The sequence below is a fragment of the Botrytis byssoidea genome (assembly GCF_014898295.1).
Source record: "Botrytis byssoidea strain MUCL 94 chromosome Unknown BBYS_016, whole genome shotgun sequence".
NCBI classification, from domain to species: domain Eukaryota; kingdom Fungi; phylum Ascomycota; class Leotiomycetes; order Helotiales; family Sclerotiniaceae; genus Botrytis; species Botrytis byssoidea.
The window spans coordinates 618,567-633,967 of NW_024065857.1; the positions used below are offsets into that span (position 1 = coordinate 618,567).

The 15,401-nt window shown below is 38.8% G+C and overlaps 4 protein-coding genes across 4 annotated transcripts; all 4 read left to right on the top strand.

Moving 5' to 3' along the window:
- EAE97_007962 (uncharacterized protein) lies at positions 1-682 on the top strand (the record flags this gene model as incomplete). Its single annotated transcript, XM_038878476.1, has 3 exons — positions 1-219; positions 288-552; positions 609-682. The coding sequence occupies 3 exons, from the start codon at positions 1-3 to the stop codon at positions 680-682; spliced, it is 558 nt and encodes a 185-aa protein (XP_038730726.1).
- Positions 683-1,287: 605 nt separating this feature from the next.
- On the top strand, positions 1,288-2,974 carry EAE97_007963 (uncharacterized protein; the record flags this gene model as incomplete). The annotated part of the gene is made up of 3 exons (XM_038878477.1): positions 1,288-1,491; positions 1,558-2,795; positions 2,842-2,974. 3 exons carry the CDS (start codon positions 1,288-1,290, stop codon positions 2,972-2,974), a joined length of 1,575 nt encoding a protein of 524 aa, XP_038730727.1.
- Positions 2,975-4,517: 1,543 nt separating this feature from the next.
- On the top strand, positions 4,518-7,689 carry EAE97_007964 (uncharacterized protein; the record flags this gene model as incomplete). The annotated part of the gene is made up of 4 exons (XM_038878478.1): positions 4,518-4,792; positions 4,846-5,275; positions 5,363-6,517; positions 6,568-7,689. 4 exons carry the CDS (start codon positions 4,518-4,520, stop codon positions 7,687-7,689), a joined length of 2,982 nt encoding a protein of 993 aa, XP_038730728.1.
- A 1,151-nt stretch (positions 7,690-8,840) lies between these two features.
- Positions 8,841-12,721, top strand: EAE97_007965 (uncharacterized protein). Its single transcript, XM_038878479.1, has 2 exons — positions 8,841-12,148; positions 12,215-12,721. The coding sequence occupies exons 1-2, from the start codon at positions 8,993-8,995 to the stop codon at positions 12,365-12,367; spliced, it is 3,309 nt and encodes a 1,102-aa protein (XP_038730729.1). The 5' UTR covers positions 8,841-8,992; the 3' UTR covers positions 12,368-12,721.
- The last annotated feature ends 2,680 nt before the right edge of the window (positions 12,722-15,401 follow it).

A 15,401-nucleotide genomic window follows, 5' to 3' on the forward strand; every position in this document is an offset into this window, starting at 1 on the left:
ATGCGTAAAGGACCGCGTCCGCAACAGCCTGATGATTCAGAAGCCTCAAGTACGAAAGAGAAAGGAAATCCAATTTTAACGCCAGCTACGAACGGGAAAGGCAAACGGGTGGCAAGCAGTGCAGTTAATGCAAATGTGTCGGGCGCGAATAGCACTCCCACTGCGTCTAGTGTTATGGCAGGAGCTACGGGAGGTACCAATATTGACGGAAATTCTAAAGTATTATGATCCACCATCATCACCTTTGAGGAATCAAGCACACAAGCTAACAATACCTTCATCCACAGATACAATGGTCGGAGTTCGACGCATCTTTCTTGCACAGGTATCGATACGAATACGGGTTAAATACACCTGCTGCCTTCAACAGTGCATACAATCAAACTGTTCTTTCTCAATCGAGTATTGGCCGCATGTCACCAAGCATGGTTCGTAAGAATAAGAGGCAGAGCAAAGAACAATTGGCCAACGCTGTACGCAAGCACTTCAACAGTCAGTCGGTCAACGAAAATGAATGTGTAGCGAAGACATTATATAAAGTTCGATATCAGGGTGAGTCAATATGGTGCTATTCATAGTTGGTAATGGCCTCAGCTAATCGTTCATAGACAAGAAATTCCGCATGAGATTTATGCCACAGGCGCGACCTATGGAGCGATCTCAGCCTGAACGACCCGCCTAGTCAGGTAAATACAGCAATCTGTGAGCAACTTGGCTTCAATTCGATCGGTATTCAGCGACTATCATCCTAATTTAATAATACAACGAGCATATGACGGAGGGGAAAGAATGGCCGGTGTTATGAGGATAATCGGGTAGACTTGTATAATACTTTGTACAGAGCACTTTAAGGAGAGCCTTTTCATTTCACGGAGTTGGGGTTTACGAGCTTTCGCCGTGGAGTTTAGTTATTCAAAATAATGACTGTCATGACCAATGGACAATAGAACGGAATTAGTACTTCAAACTATCTAATCAATTCCCTTATTAATGGAGAGTTTTTCGTTCTGCATTTCAAAACTTTTGGATAACTCTCAGCCTTGTTGCGATTTGTAATAAATTACTGGGGTTGATTACGCTCATCCAATCATAGTTGATTCATCTCAATTGCCTTGCCGGCAAAGAAAAAAATATTGGAGCTTTCCAGAATGATCGTTGATATTCATGATAGTTTTAGCTTAACTCCAACATACATTCACCTGAAATAGTTTTTATTTGTTCCTATGATTGTTGCTCTACACATCTTGATATATTTCTTGCGTACATGGTGAACGTCAATCTATCATAATGAAGACAAGAACAACAGGCCTTCTTTCAAAGGCGGCCAACCCATCTCGAATTTTATATTCCACACCAGCAAGTCGTCATTGTACATTGAAACGAGATGACCACAAGCCACCTCAAACACGAAGTCTTTCAACAATCCGCGCATCAAGGGGAAGGTGCAGATCTTCTCAGAACGACCTGACACTGAATCCAATACAGCGACGAGTGAGTCTCTATCCTGTCAAGGTGCCCAAAGTCACATAACAAAGTACTGACATAAAGTCTCCCTAGTCTTTTCATGCGACATCAAGAAATCAAGCCACGAAGAATCCTTATGATGTCCTCGGAGTTGACAAGGGCGCCTCTGCTTCAGCCATCAAGAAAGCATATTATGGTCTTGCTAAAAAATTTCATCCAGACACCAATAAGGACCCAAATGCTAAAGATAAATTTGCGGAAGCGCAATCTGCCTATGAGCTTTTAACCGATCCACAAAAAAAGGCAGCTTGGGATCAGTATGGATCTGCAGCATTCGACCAAGGAGCAGGACCCGGACCTGGTGCTGATCCATTCGGCGGTGCGGGGGGTTTTGGAGGCTTTGGGGGTGGATCTGGTGGTTTCCCAGGTGGAGGATTTGGAGCAGATTTCAATTTCGAAGATTTGTTTAAAGGCTTTACTGGAGGCAAAAGGGGTAGAGGTGGTGGTCGCAATCCATTTCAAGAAGAAATACTTGTGGGAGACAGTATCGAGGTTCAAACGAATATCTCCTTCATGGAAGCAGCAAAAGGGACCAGCAAAACCATCAACATATCTCCATTATCTACTTGCAAAACATGTACTGGAAACGGTATGAAATCTGGGACGAAGCGATCGGCGTGTAAGTCCTGTGGAGGAACCGGTACTCGCGTGCATTCTATGGGTGGTTTTCAAATGGCTTCAACATGTAGTGCCTGTGGTGGGCAAGGAATGTCGATTCCGCCTGGAGGAGAATGTAGGACATGTTCTGGAAATGGTGTCGTGCGTGAGAGGAAAACTATCAACGTTGATATACCTGGAGGTATTGAGGATGGCATGCGATTGAGGTTAGACAGGGAAGGTGATGCTCCAGCTACTGGTCAGGCTGCAAACCCCAATAGCCCATCTCAACCTGGTGATCTTTATGTACTCGTTCGAGTAGCCACAGATCCAAAATTCAGTCGCTCTGGGTCCAACATCTTATACACCGCAACAATTCCTTTTACAACTGCATTACTTGGAGGTGAGGTAAAGATACCGACATTGGATGGAGATGTCAGTGTTAAAGTGGCAACTGGAACCGGCACTGGAGACAAGATTACCCTAGGCGGCATGGGAATGAAAAAGCTAGAGGGACGCAGGGGAGGTAATGGCGACCTGAAAGTTGAATTCAAGGTCAATATGCCCAAATACCTAAGTGCTAACCAGCGAACAATTGTGGAAATGCTCGCTGATGAGATGGACGATAAGACGGCCAAGCGAATTATGAATGTTGGCCGTTCCTCAAGCTCTTCGTAAGTTCAGTGTCATTGTTTTCAATCCAGACACTGACGGAGACAGGCCATCTTCCCCATCAAATACCGAAGAGAACAACAAGCAAGAAGGGTTCCTTAAATCCGTCTGGCACAAGTTCACAGACGGTGCTAATTCGCCAAATGAAGGCGATAAAGAAGACGACCCTAAGAAGAAATGATGAAATGATGAAGCTCGCTGTATAATAAATGGCAAAAGGTCTAGAAATGCCACTCTGTATAAAGGATAAAGGGGCAAAATGAAGGAGCATTGAGTCTCCTGATGGTAGGAATAATGAATGACTGTCAATCTACGAATGCATATCTTCTAGAATGCCGTTTAGAATCTGTCCATGGCCCATACTTATTAGTATAAAATGAAATGATATCTCAACTCACAGTAGTGACCTGACTAATATATGGAATTTTTCAATGAATATTATCCTCTAGGGTCAGCTTCGCTTGATACCCCGTTCATCCCACTACCGAGAGTATTTCATCTCAGCCTACATGCACGTCGACGACTGGATGTGATGAACCTTGATAATACGAGGCTTTCCTACCAATCAAAATGTAATACACATGGCTGCCGTGACGACTACCGTTTGCAGAGAACATACTAGCAACCTAGTACTGATCTTGTATGCTACCTTCATTTGTGTGCAGAGATAGAGCCTAACTAGCCCAATACCAGACGATCTGTCCATATGAGTACTCCGATTAGTAGATGATGTCTATTGAACATGGCGTATCTTTTGATGGATATTGTACTGAGTCGAGGCTGCCTCCTTATCTAAACAGGGCGCTTATTACATATGCTGACACCCTATAGTTTGAAAAACACTCTTTCATAGTCAGGTAAGTGGTGGGTCATCACTTAATTGTGGTTGAAGAGAGAACAAACTGTTGGGTTGATGTTTCTTCATGCCCGTCTTCTCGTTTTGTGATTGCTATATGTGATTGATATTGTTTCAATTGCATCCATGTCTTGATTGATTGATGATAGTGACGATGATGATGATGATGATGATGAGAATAACGTCCATATATGGAGATAGTACGAAACGGAAACACACATTCGGAATGTTGGATGTATAACAATAATTTATATATACTCTCCACGATCATGTATGGTCTCACAAAATGTTCTCTGGCGCTTATCTGAGTAAATCTGGGCCTCTTGAAGGGCCGCAGAAAGAAAAAGAAAAAGCAGTGCAGATTCCCTGTATTGTAGCACCAGCTAGTGCCCTGTAGTCCCACACACTCCATAGCACAAAGTAATGATAGCTTTGGGCACCTGCTTTACATCGATTGATTTCACTTCCAATTCCTAGATAGTCACAAATATTTGCTATTTCTCCTTCAACATATCAAACTACATAATAATAAATCAATATTGCACTTTTACAGCTTCCTAGGTATGACACAGCCATGACATACATGAGTGAAATTTTGCGCAAGGATCGGACCATTCTTTCAAGATACTGCGCATCCAAATAAATTAACAAATTAACAAGTCTTACCACTGACGACACCAACCCCTCCTCCCCACCGCTTTCCCATCCACATTCGACGAATATCGGTGTACACGATATTGTCCATTATATCAGTTTGATACCTACAGTCAAATCTTTTGAATACCCTTTGAAGTGATACATCTCCTTCACAAATTTTGCCCGGGTATCGATAATCAGGGTGTCGAGCATCATCCTGTCAATCTTCGAGATGCAAGCGCCGATGATATCAGCGCCTCTTAAGGCAACCAACGAAATCGACTGGATACAGCCGTTGAAGAATTATATCAGACAGACATATGGTGACGACCCGGAACGATATGCGGAGGAATGTGCTACCTTGAACCGCTTGCGACAGGATATGCGAGGAGCAGGGAAGGACAGTGCTGCCGGAAGGGACCTACTCTACAGATATTATGGACAGCTGGAACTATTAGACCTGCGATTCCCGGTCGATGAGAACCACATCAAAATCTCCTTTACTTGGTAAGGTTTCAATCAAATGAGGGGCATCAGATTCCAGCTAACAATATGGCCAGGTTCGATGCATTTACACACAAAGCCACTGCACAATACTCTTTGGCGTACGAAAAAGCTTCGATCATATTTAACATTTCTGCCGTACTTTCATGTCATGCAGCGCATCAAAATCGATCGGAGGATTCTGGTTTGAAAACAGCATATCATTCTTTCCAAGCGTCTGCCGGCATGTTCACTTATATTAATGAGAACTTTCTCCATGCACCATCTACGGACTTAAGTCGAGATACGGTTAAGACTCTGATTCAGATCATGCTTGCTCAAGGCCAGGAAGTGTTTCTTGAAAAGCAAATTGCTGATGGTAAGAAGGTTGGACTATTAGCAAAACTTGCTAGCCAAGCAGGCTATTTGTATTCTCAAGCGCTTGAAGGAACCCAGGACAACGTGAATAAAGCCATATTTGAAAAAGTCTGGCTTCTGGTGGTACAAGTAGGTGCTTTCAATCTTTCCCAATTTTATAGGGCACACTTAGGCCATAGTGGTGATCCAAGAGCAAGCTCGTACTAACACAAACAGATCAAAGCAAATTACATGTCATCTCTAGCTCAGTATTATCAGGCTCTTGCGGATGATGATGCAAATTCACACGGTGTAGCTATTGCACGATTACAGGCAGCAGAAATATCATCTAAGGATGCCAGTAAACTTGCAAACAGTTTCCCTGGAAATGTGCCCGTCAATTCAAACTTCACATCAGAGACAGGCACAACCTTGATAGAAATTAACAGGCGTCATCTTACCAATGTCCAGGAAAAACTTGCTGAGCTTATCAAGGATAATGACTATATCTATCACCAGACTGTACCAGCCGAAGCGGCTCTCACTGTGATCCCAAAACTTCCTGCTGCTAAAGCGATACCAGTTAGCGAACTCTATGCTGGTCAAGATATCCAACGTATCACGGGACCTGATATCTTCCAAAAGATAGTGCCCATGTCTGTGACGGAATCTGCTAGCTTGTACGATGAAGAAAAGGCTAAACTGGTACGGGCAGAGACGGAACGTGTAGAAACTGCCAACAGTGAGATGGCCGCAAGTCTTGATTATCTCAGATTACCCGGAGCGTTACAAGTTCTCAAGGGCGGATTTGATCAAGAGCTAAGCGGAGGCGAAGATTTCAGGAACTGGTGCGATGACTTAGCTGGACATGTTTCCCCAATGTCAACTTTTGATTCTTTGAAATCTAGCAAAGAAGCTATTGTGTCAATATTGGAAAAGAGCAGCAAACAGCTGGATATGGAGGAGAGTGTCTGTGAGAAAATGCGATCAAAGTACGAAGGAGAGTGGACTCAACAACCGAGTTCTCGGCTCACATCTACACTTCGAAACGACATACGAAACTATCGAGAAGCTCTTGAGGAGGCTGCTCGCAGTGACAATCAGCTTTACTCAAAAATATGCCAGCATGAAGTTGACTTTGACGAAATGCGCTCTGCTGGTGAACTCGGCGAGTCTGATGTGCTTTTTCAAAGAGCGTTGATCCAGGTCGGTGGAAAGTCGAGGAACGCTGCCGGAAGTCCCGGCACACGTGAAGGAAATCTATTAGATGATGATTTCGACGATGGGAAGAATAGTGTCGCAGACCAGATAGCCAAAGTTGAGGATATACTCAAGAAACTGAATCTAGTCAAACGGGAAAGGTCGCAAGTTTTGAAAGATCTTAAAGAAAAGGTTTGTTGGAAGCTTCACATTTAGATTTGTTTTCGCTAATCATTTGATAGGCGCATAACGATGACATATCTCACGTTCTCATCCTTAACAAAAAAGGCATCTCGAATTATGAGAACCAGCTTTTCCAAGCAGAGCTTGAGAAGTATCGACCCCATCAGAGTCGTTTATTGTCTGCGAACCACAAACAGTCGTCACTAATGAAGGAACTCACACTTACATTTAATGATCTTCTGCAAGACAAGAGAGTCCGATCTGAGCAAAGCAAGTATGAGACCATAACCCGTCAACGATCATCAGTAATGTCGAAGTATAAGCGAATCCATCAAGAATATCTAGATCTACAAGCAGGTCTCGAAGGTGCTAAACAGTGGTATTCCGAAATGAAGGATACTGTTAATAGCCTTGATAAGAATGTCGAAACGTTTGTCAATAATCGTAGGTCAGAGGGCGCTCAGCTTTTAAATCAAATCGAGCAAGATCGGGCTAGCAACGCGAATGGGCATGCAGATAGGGAGCGTGAACGTCTTAGGGGATTGATGGAACGCATGTCTATGGACCCCTCGACCTCGCCAACATCAAGCAAACCTCCTCGTAGGGGATCTAATGCGTATAGTAATACATCTCCATCAACAAGGTACCCAAGTACAAACTTTGCGGGACAGTACCAAGTACCAACATCGCCACCTCCACAAACTACGACTGCACCTCCCGCACGTGGCTCTATACCGGCCTCTACCAATGGAGGATTTTACCCTCAACAACCTCAGAGAGCCGACCCATACAGCTCAGCCCCTGGAAGATCCTCGCCATATGGACAATACAATCCAAGCACACACTCGCGTAATCCGTCCCAGCCCCTCTCACCTCCACCAAACCAGAGCCAATTCCCACGCTCGCCCCCACCACAGCAAACTCAATTTCAACAGAATCAACATCCATACGCGACAATGGCACCGCAACAACAAGGGCAATATGTACCAGCTGGCTATGTACCTCCACCTCCACCACCTGGACCGCCACCCCTTGGCCCTCAACAAACATATCATCAACCTAGTGGCTCTATGACAGCTCAAAATGATTATGGATATGGAAACAGCGCTACTTCTCATCAACGTGGTCAATCACAGCAAAGTACGAACGATCCTTGGGCTGGGCTTAATGCATGGAAGTGAGGAATGTAGAGTCTATCGGGGCGTTTTTAGTCACAGGGTGAGCGGATCACTCAGGGAATTACACCTTGGCTCATGGGGGATATGGCGCCGAGGAGGAAGGAATGAGTAAATGAAGAGTGTGATACCAATTCATTGCGGCAATGACACGGAGGAAGGCAGAAAATGTATTTATATCCATTGAATCTCAGAACCGACTGGTCTACTTGATAGTCTAATAGTCATCACGTAAGCAATTTTGCAAATGCATACGCAGAGTACGCTTGTAGTCAATCTTGTCAAACGTGGCCGATATGGTTAAGACTGCAATTATTTAGAGCCCCATGAGATAGGAACACATGAACAGTTTGAACATTTAAGTTGATAAAAGAAATATGTAATCATCTTCCTCATAATTTGATAGATGAAGTATGAAAGTGTTGATTGAATTTATTTTTAATTTAACTACCGTATTAATTGGTTCATAGTATGATATTTAGTTGTTAGTCATACTGGATTAGTAGACCATGTGCTAGGTTAAGAAAAGATTTTTTTTGAATCATAATATAATGATAATAAAAATTATAGAAAATACTTATCTCTTATTTGCAACCCTTTTTGAAAGTTTCAAAACTATTAAATTAAAATTAAAGCTATAGATTTATATTATTATTATTATTATTATTATTATTATTATTATCCTTGAATTTATTTCAATTAAAAGATTAATATAAATTTATATATCTTTAGTAATATATATATTATTATCTCATTATCTAAATCAAAATACTCTGAATTTTTTGAATTCTTTTTTTCAAAAACACAATATATTGTGATATAAAAAGGCATTTTAAAAGAAAAAATTGAAAAACTTTGAAAAATAATGATATATATAATAAATGTGGAATATAAGATATTATGTGTTATATAAAAACACGTTCAATCTTATCAAAAATCAGATTTTTTGGCTATAAGGTATTAATTATACTATGAACCTAATTAATTAATACGGTAGTACAAATTTTGAGGGGGTCTCGAGGGGGGGGTAATTCAGGCCCGCCGGATCACGTTTATCCGAAGTTCGGGTCACCGATATTGCCGATGGGGCTTAGAAAGCAGCTTCGAATGTCATGACGAGCAGATAGTGGTGGTAGGGAAGCTCATAGAATAATTGTCACCGTCTATGATTTACCATTGCCATCCACATCAACCATTTTTTCACGTTCTAAATCAGCGGTTTTTATTCTTTTCTAGTATACAATTTAAAGATTCTTTTGTCTTCTGTATTCTATTTCTTAATTATCCATTCACTCCATAATCAAAAGCTATGCTTTACGGCCAAAACCTACCGTGGCGGATTGCGCTTCGAAATGTAACCATTAAACAAAATACAGAAGTTTCAAGTACGATTTTGAGGAGGACAATCAGACAGTATCATGGCAGAACCGCACAATCGTCGGTCTCTTTACGATCTCGTCCCATTCATTCAGGTCTCGGTGGCGTCGCGAGGTTTTCAACATCTCCCGCTATACAAAAGGATGTCCCGAAAGACTTGTTCAATCAAGCAGACATAACATCCGCGGAAGAGAAGAAGGAGAAAAAGGCAAAGGCTAAGACTGAGTCAGTTGAGGAAGTCAGTGGCGAGAAAGAAATAGAAACCAAGAGCAAGACTGGCGAAGCAACATCTTCTGGTAGTAACACTTCTTCTGGAAGTGCGGCTGACGGGAAGGGAAGCAGCGCCGGTGGTGCAGGAGATTCTGGCAATAATGATGGCGGAAAGAAAGGTCGCAAAGGAGCTTCGGAAAAGGCTTTACAAAAAGCTATGGTTCCAGAGGTATATCCACAAGTGATGGCAATTCCCATCACCAAGAGACCTCTATTCCCTGGATTCTACAAGGCTGTCACTGTGCGAGATCCCAATGTTGTAGCTGCTATTCAGGATATGATGAAGAGAGGTCAGCCATACATCGGAGCTTTCTTATTCAAGGACGACAATATGGATAAAGATGTCATTGAGAATATTGATGACGTACATGATGTTGGAGTTTTCGCACAAATCACTAGCGCTTTTCCTGTTCACGGAGATGATTCTGCTTTGACTGCGGTACTTTATCCACATCGTCGAATTAAGATGTCCGCTCTCATCAGTCCTGAGCGTGAGAACACTGATGCAAATAAGACTGAAGGCACGCAAGCTGAGCCACCTGTTCCCGAGATCATACCTCCAAAGGCTGCAAAGGAGGAACCTTCTGAGAAGAAGGGTGATGTTGTAGCTAGTTTCGAAGAGGGAACGGTGACGCAGAAAACTTCAGACCGACCTGTATTGCCATACGAGCCAATATCGTTCTTGCGCAAATACCCAGTCAGCCTGGCAAACGTGGAGAATCTGACCGAAGAGTCATATGATCCTAAAAGCCCCATAATCCGTGCTGTTACAAATGAAATTGTAAATGTGTTCAAGGAAGTGGCAACTCTCAACAGTCTCTTCCGAGATCAAATCTCCACATTTTCGATGAGTCAGTCATCAGGCAATGTCATGTCGGAGCCTGGAAAACTTGCGGATTTCGCTGCGGCTGTTTCTGCTGGTGAAGTTTCCGAGCTCCAAGATGTGCTTGAAACTCTCAATATTGAGGAGAGATTACAAAAGGGTTTGACTGTCTTGAAGAAGGAGTTGATGAATGCTCAGTTACAATCTAAAATTTCAAAAGATGTTGAAAACAAGATTCAAAAGCGTCAACGCGAATACTACTTGATGGAACAATTGAAGGGTATTCGTAGAGAGCTTGGTATTGAGTCTGATGGTAAAGATAAGCTAGTTGAGAAGTTCAAGGAGAAGGCAGCCAAGCTTGCGATGCCGGAAGTAGTCAGGAAAGTCTTTGACGAGGAAATCAACAAATTAGCACATCTTGAACCAGCTGCGTCTGAGTTTAATGTTACAAGAAATTACTTGGATTGGTTGACGCAGATCCCATGGGGTCAACGCAGTGCAGAAAACTTTGGAATCAACAATGCTATGACCGTACTTGACGAAGATCATCACGGTTTGAAGGATGTGAAAGATCGCATCTTGGAATTCATCGCAGTTGGCAAACTGAGAGGTACCGTAGAGGGTAAAATTTTATGTTTCGTTGGTCCTCCCGGTGTCGGTAAGACAAGTATTGGTAAGAGTATTGCCAGAGCTCTCAACCGTCAATACTACAGATTTAGTGTGGGAGGTCTCACAGATGTCGCGGAAATCAAGGGTCACAGAAGAACATATGTTGGAGCACTTCCTGGAAGAATCATCCAGGCGCTGAAGAAATGTCAAACTGAAAATCCATTGATTCTGATTGATGAGATTGATAAGATTGGTAGAGGTCATCAAGGTGATCCAGCATCTGCACTTTTGGAATTACTGGACCCTGAACAAAACACCTCGTTCCTCGACCATTATCTTGATGTTCCTGTGGATCTTTCTAAAGTTCTCTTTGTCTGCACAGCCAACATGACCGATACCATTCCTCGTCCTTTACTTGATCGTATGGAGATGATTGAATTGTCTGGATACGTCGCGGATGAAAAGATGGCCATTGCGGAGCGATATCTTGGACCCGCAGCCAAGGAGTTGGCTGGTTTGAAGGAGGTTGATGTTAACCTCAGTAAAGAAGCCATTGAGGAACTCATCAAGTCTTACTGCAGAGAGTCTGGTGTTAGAAATCTCAAGAAACAGATTGAAAAAGTTTACCGTAAATCTGCTTTGAAAATTGTCCAGGACCTTGGAGAGAGTGTTCTTCCTGAAGAAGAAGCCTTGACTGAAGAAGGCAAGGCAGCTCTAGAGGAGTCCAAGAAAGATCAGACTGATGTTAAAGAAACGCCTGAAACGATTGAAAAGGAGACTACCGAGGTACCTCGAGTTAGTCTTAAGGTTCCTGATGATGTACATGTCACCATTGGAAAGGATAACCTTAAGGACTACGTGGGTCCACCAGTATTCACATCGGATCGTCTGTACGATGTGACACCTCCTGGTGTCGCAATGGGTTTAGCCTGGACACAAATGGGCGGTGCTGCATTATACGTTGAATCCATTCTCGAGAGTGCCTTATCCCCCTCCTCCACCCCTGGTCTCGCTACCACCGGTAATCTCCAAGCTGTCATGAAGGAATCCACCACAATCGCGTATTCCTTTGCTAAATCAGTCATGGCCAAAAACTTCCCCGACAATCATTTCTTCGACAAGGCGAAATTGCATCTTCACTGTCCTGAGGGAGCGGTTCCAAAAGACGGACCGAGTGCGGGTATCACGATGGCCACTTCGTTGCTTTCGCTAGCATTGGATAGACCACTTGATCCAACCATTGCTATGACGGGTGAACTTACTGTTACGGGTAAGGTACTCAGAATTGGAGGATTGAGAGAAAAGACTGTAGCTGCAAGAAGGGCGGGAAGTAAAATGATTATCTTCCCAGATGACAACATGAGTGATTGGTTGGAACTTCCAGCTGTAAGTCTTTCTTTCTTTGTGTATCTGATAGTAGGAAAAGGGAAAATGCTAATTTGAGAAAAATAGAACATCAAACATGGAATTGAAGGTAAACCCGCAAAATGGTATTCAGATGTGTTTGATCTCGTCTTCCCAAATCTGGATAAAGAGGCAGCGAATGGACTTTGGAAAGATAGATTGGTGAAGAAGAAGGGGGAGAAGGACGGAGATGATGAGTGAGGAATTCATTTACTCTATTGGATTGAAAAATGAAAATAGAAATGGAGATACAGTGTAAATAGTAGAAGAAGAATCTGGTGAAAATTACCTTTGTGGTATTGTGGCACTACTGATGTTGGTGCTGGTGTGTGCATGCTTGAGTGTTGAGCAGAGGTGGATGGATGGATGGGTGGGCATTTTATGGCGTTGGTTGGGAGTTTTGTGTGTTTTGATGATGGATGGATGGATGAACGGATGGATTAACGGATGGATGGATCTCTACTCTAAGAATAAAAAAATGGATTTACAAATGGACTTTGAGGGGATTGAAGCATGGACGGGTGGGTGAATGGGATTTGGGAGAGGGGATTGAAAGGCAATGGAGAGAAAGGGAGGAGAGGGGAGGAGAGGGGGCGAAGGTAGATATGGATTGTGCATTGTGTATTGTCGGGATATATATGATCGATTTGTTCATTGATACCTTTTGGTAACTGTGGGGGAAAAGATGGGGAGGGGAAGTGGAAACGGAAATGGATATGGAATGGATATGGAAAAGAGGGGGGAGGGGAATGAGGGAGGTAGATAGTTTAGGTGTGATATAATTGTATTTTTATTTTATTTTGTGCGATTTTCTGTGTAGGTTTGTGTGTGTGTGTGTTGAAAGAAGATGAAGATGAAGATGAAGTGAAGCGAATCAAGAATCGAGAATTCTATAATAGCTAACGTAGTTTATCAGTGGGTCGGCTATATCAGTGGATCGGCCACTTTTACCTCGAATTGTTATTCCAAAACTATATTATTCAACAATTAAATCAATTAATTAAAACTATTAAAAATCTAATAATCTAGGATTTATTATATTATTTTGATAGGTTTTTGTATTATAATTTGTTTTTCCATATTTATTATAATATTAATTAAAAGATATTTCTTTATTAGAATTTCTTTTTTTTTGATATTTATTATATTGAATTTGAATATTAATCTTTTATTAAAATAATATATTAAGAGTTTTTTATTTAATAAGTATTTCTCTTTAATATAATTAGGTTTTTTATATATATTAATATTTATTTAATATTTTATTTGTTATTCGAAGTATATAATTCTTTATATTTAAAAGTATATTTTTTGTAAATTAATTTTTCTATATTATTAATTAGAATTAATATAGTTTCAAATATAAATATAAAAAAGCTTGATTTATAATAAGTTATTCGAGATTTAATTAATATTAATTGAGAAAGAACTTTTATTGGATTATAAAAGGTTTGAGAAATTTGTTGATTTAGATTGAAAAAGAGGGGGATAGATATACAAATTCGAATATCTAATTTTGAGAATATAATTTCAGAATTAAATGGAATTAAACTTGTTTTTTAGAATTCTGATTTTATATTTTGAAAAATAATTAATTTCTTATATATAGTTTTAAAAGCTATAAAGAATTCAATTTTCAAAATATAATTGATATATATCTTAATAAATCCATTAATTTGATTATTATATAAATGTTTTAAATTACTAAAACAATTAATATCAAATGATTGAATTAAATAACTTGAATATAATAATAAACATAAATATATAATATTATTCTCTTTATAATATACTTAAAAAACTATTAATTTATGATTTTCATATCTATTTAATATTAATATTCAATTTTTTTTTTGATTTTTAATATATTTATTAAAGTATTTTAATTATTCTAAATCTATTTTATTATTTATTCATTTATTAGATGTAGATTTAATAATTTATTTTACAAAAAGATTGATTTCAATATATCAATTGAAAAAATAGATATATTCCTAAATCACTAGAAATAAGAGAATAGTTTTGTTTTCTCTATTTCCATATATTATTATTATAATTCATTCTCGATTATCTAATTATATAGATTTACTTTTGCTATATCTTTTAATATTAATAATAATTATTGCTATATATATAATTCCTATTATAAAGCCTGTTTTATCGAAATTATAGAAATCTTTATTCAAAATGTTATATTTCATTTATATATTTGTAATTAATCAAAACTATTCTTTAATAAACTTAGAATCTTTATAGAAAACTTTTTAAAAGTTATAAATATAATTAAAATATATTTTTAATTCGATTCAATATTTTACAAATCAATATATCTAAAGCTTTTCGATATATTTCGTATTCTTTAATTCAAGACTATAATTTGCTATATCTTTCATATTCTTAAATTTAAATAAAAAACCTTTCAAATCTATATTAAGAATATATTGAATAAATATTTTCTCTTCTAATTCAATCAAATTATAACTTTTTAATTAACTTTTAGTTATATTAGATTTACTTTGAATTCTATTATCTAATATAATTCGAGATATACAACAAAACTAAACTACTTTTCGAATTAATAATGTTTTATTTAATTCAATAACTTGAATAGTTAAGATTATATATATTTCTTTAGAATGAATTTTTATAATTAATTATAAAGAAAACGCATATTGAATATAGAATAATAATTCGAGGTAAAAGTGACTGATCCACTGATATAGCCGACCCACTGATAAACTACGTTATTTGGTACTATGATACAATAAAATTATGACATTATAGTATTATACTGTCATGATGTAATACTAACGTGGTTTATCATCGAGTAGCCCATTTCATCAAGTGGCCCACTTTCATTTTAATTTATACTTTCAAATCCATATTATTCAATAATAATTAAATTAATTAATTGAAATTATTAGTAATCTAATAATCTAGAATCTATTATATTATTTCAATAAATTCTTATATTATATTCTATTTTTCTATATTTATTATAATATCAATTAAAAAATACTTTTTATTAGAATTTCTTTTTTTTTGATATTTATTATATTGAATATGAATATTAACCTTTTATTGAAATAATATATCAAAAGCCTTTTATTTAATGAATATTTCTTTTTAATATAATTAGGTTTTTTTTTGTATATCAATATTTGTTTAATGCTTTATTTGCTACTCAAAGTATATAAATCTTTATATTTAAAAGTGTATTTTTATAAGCTAATCT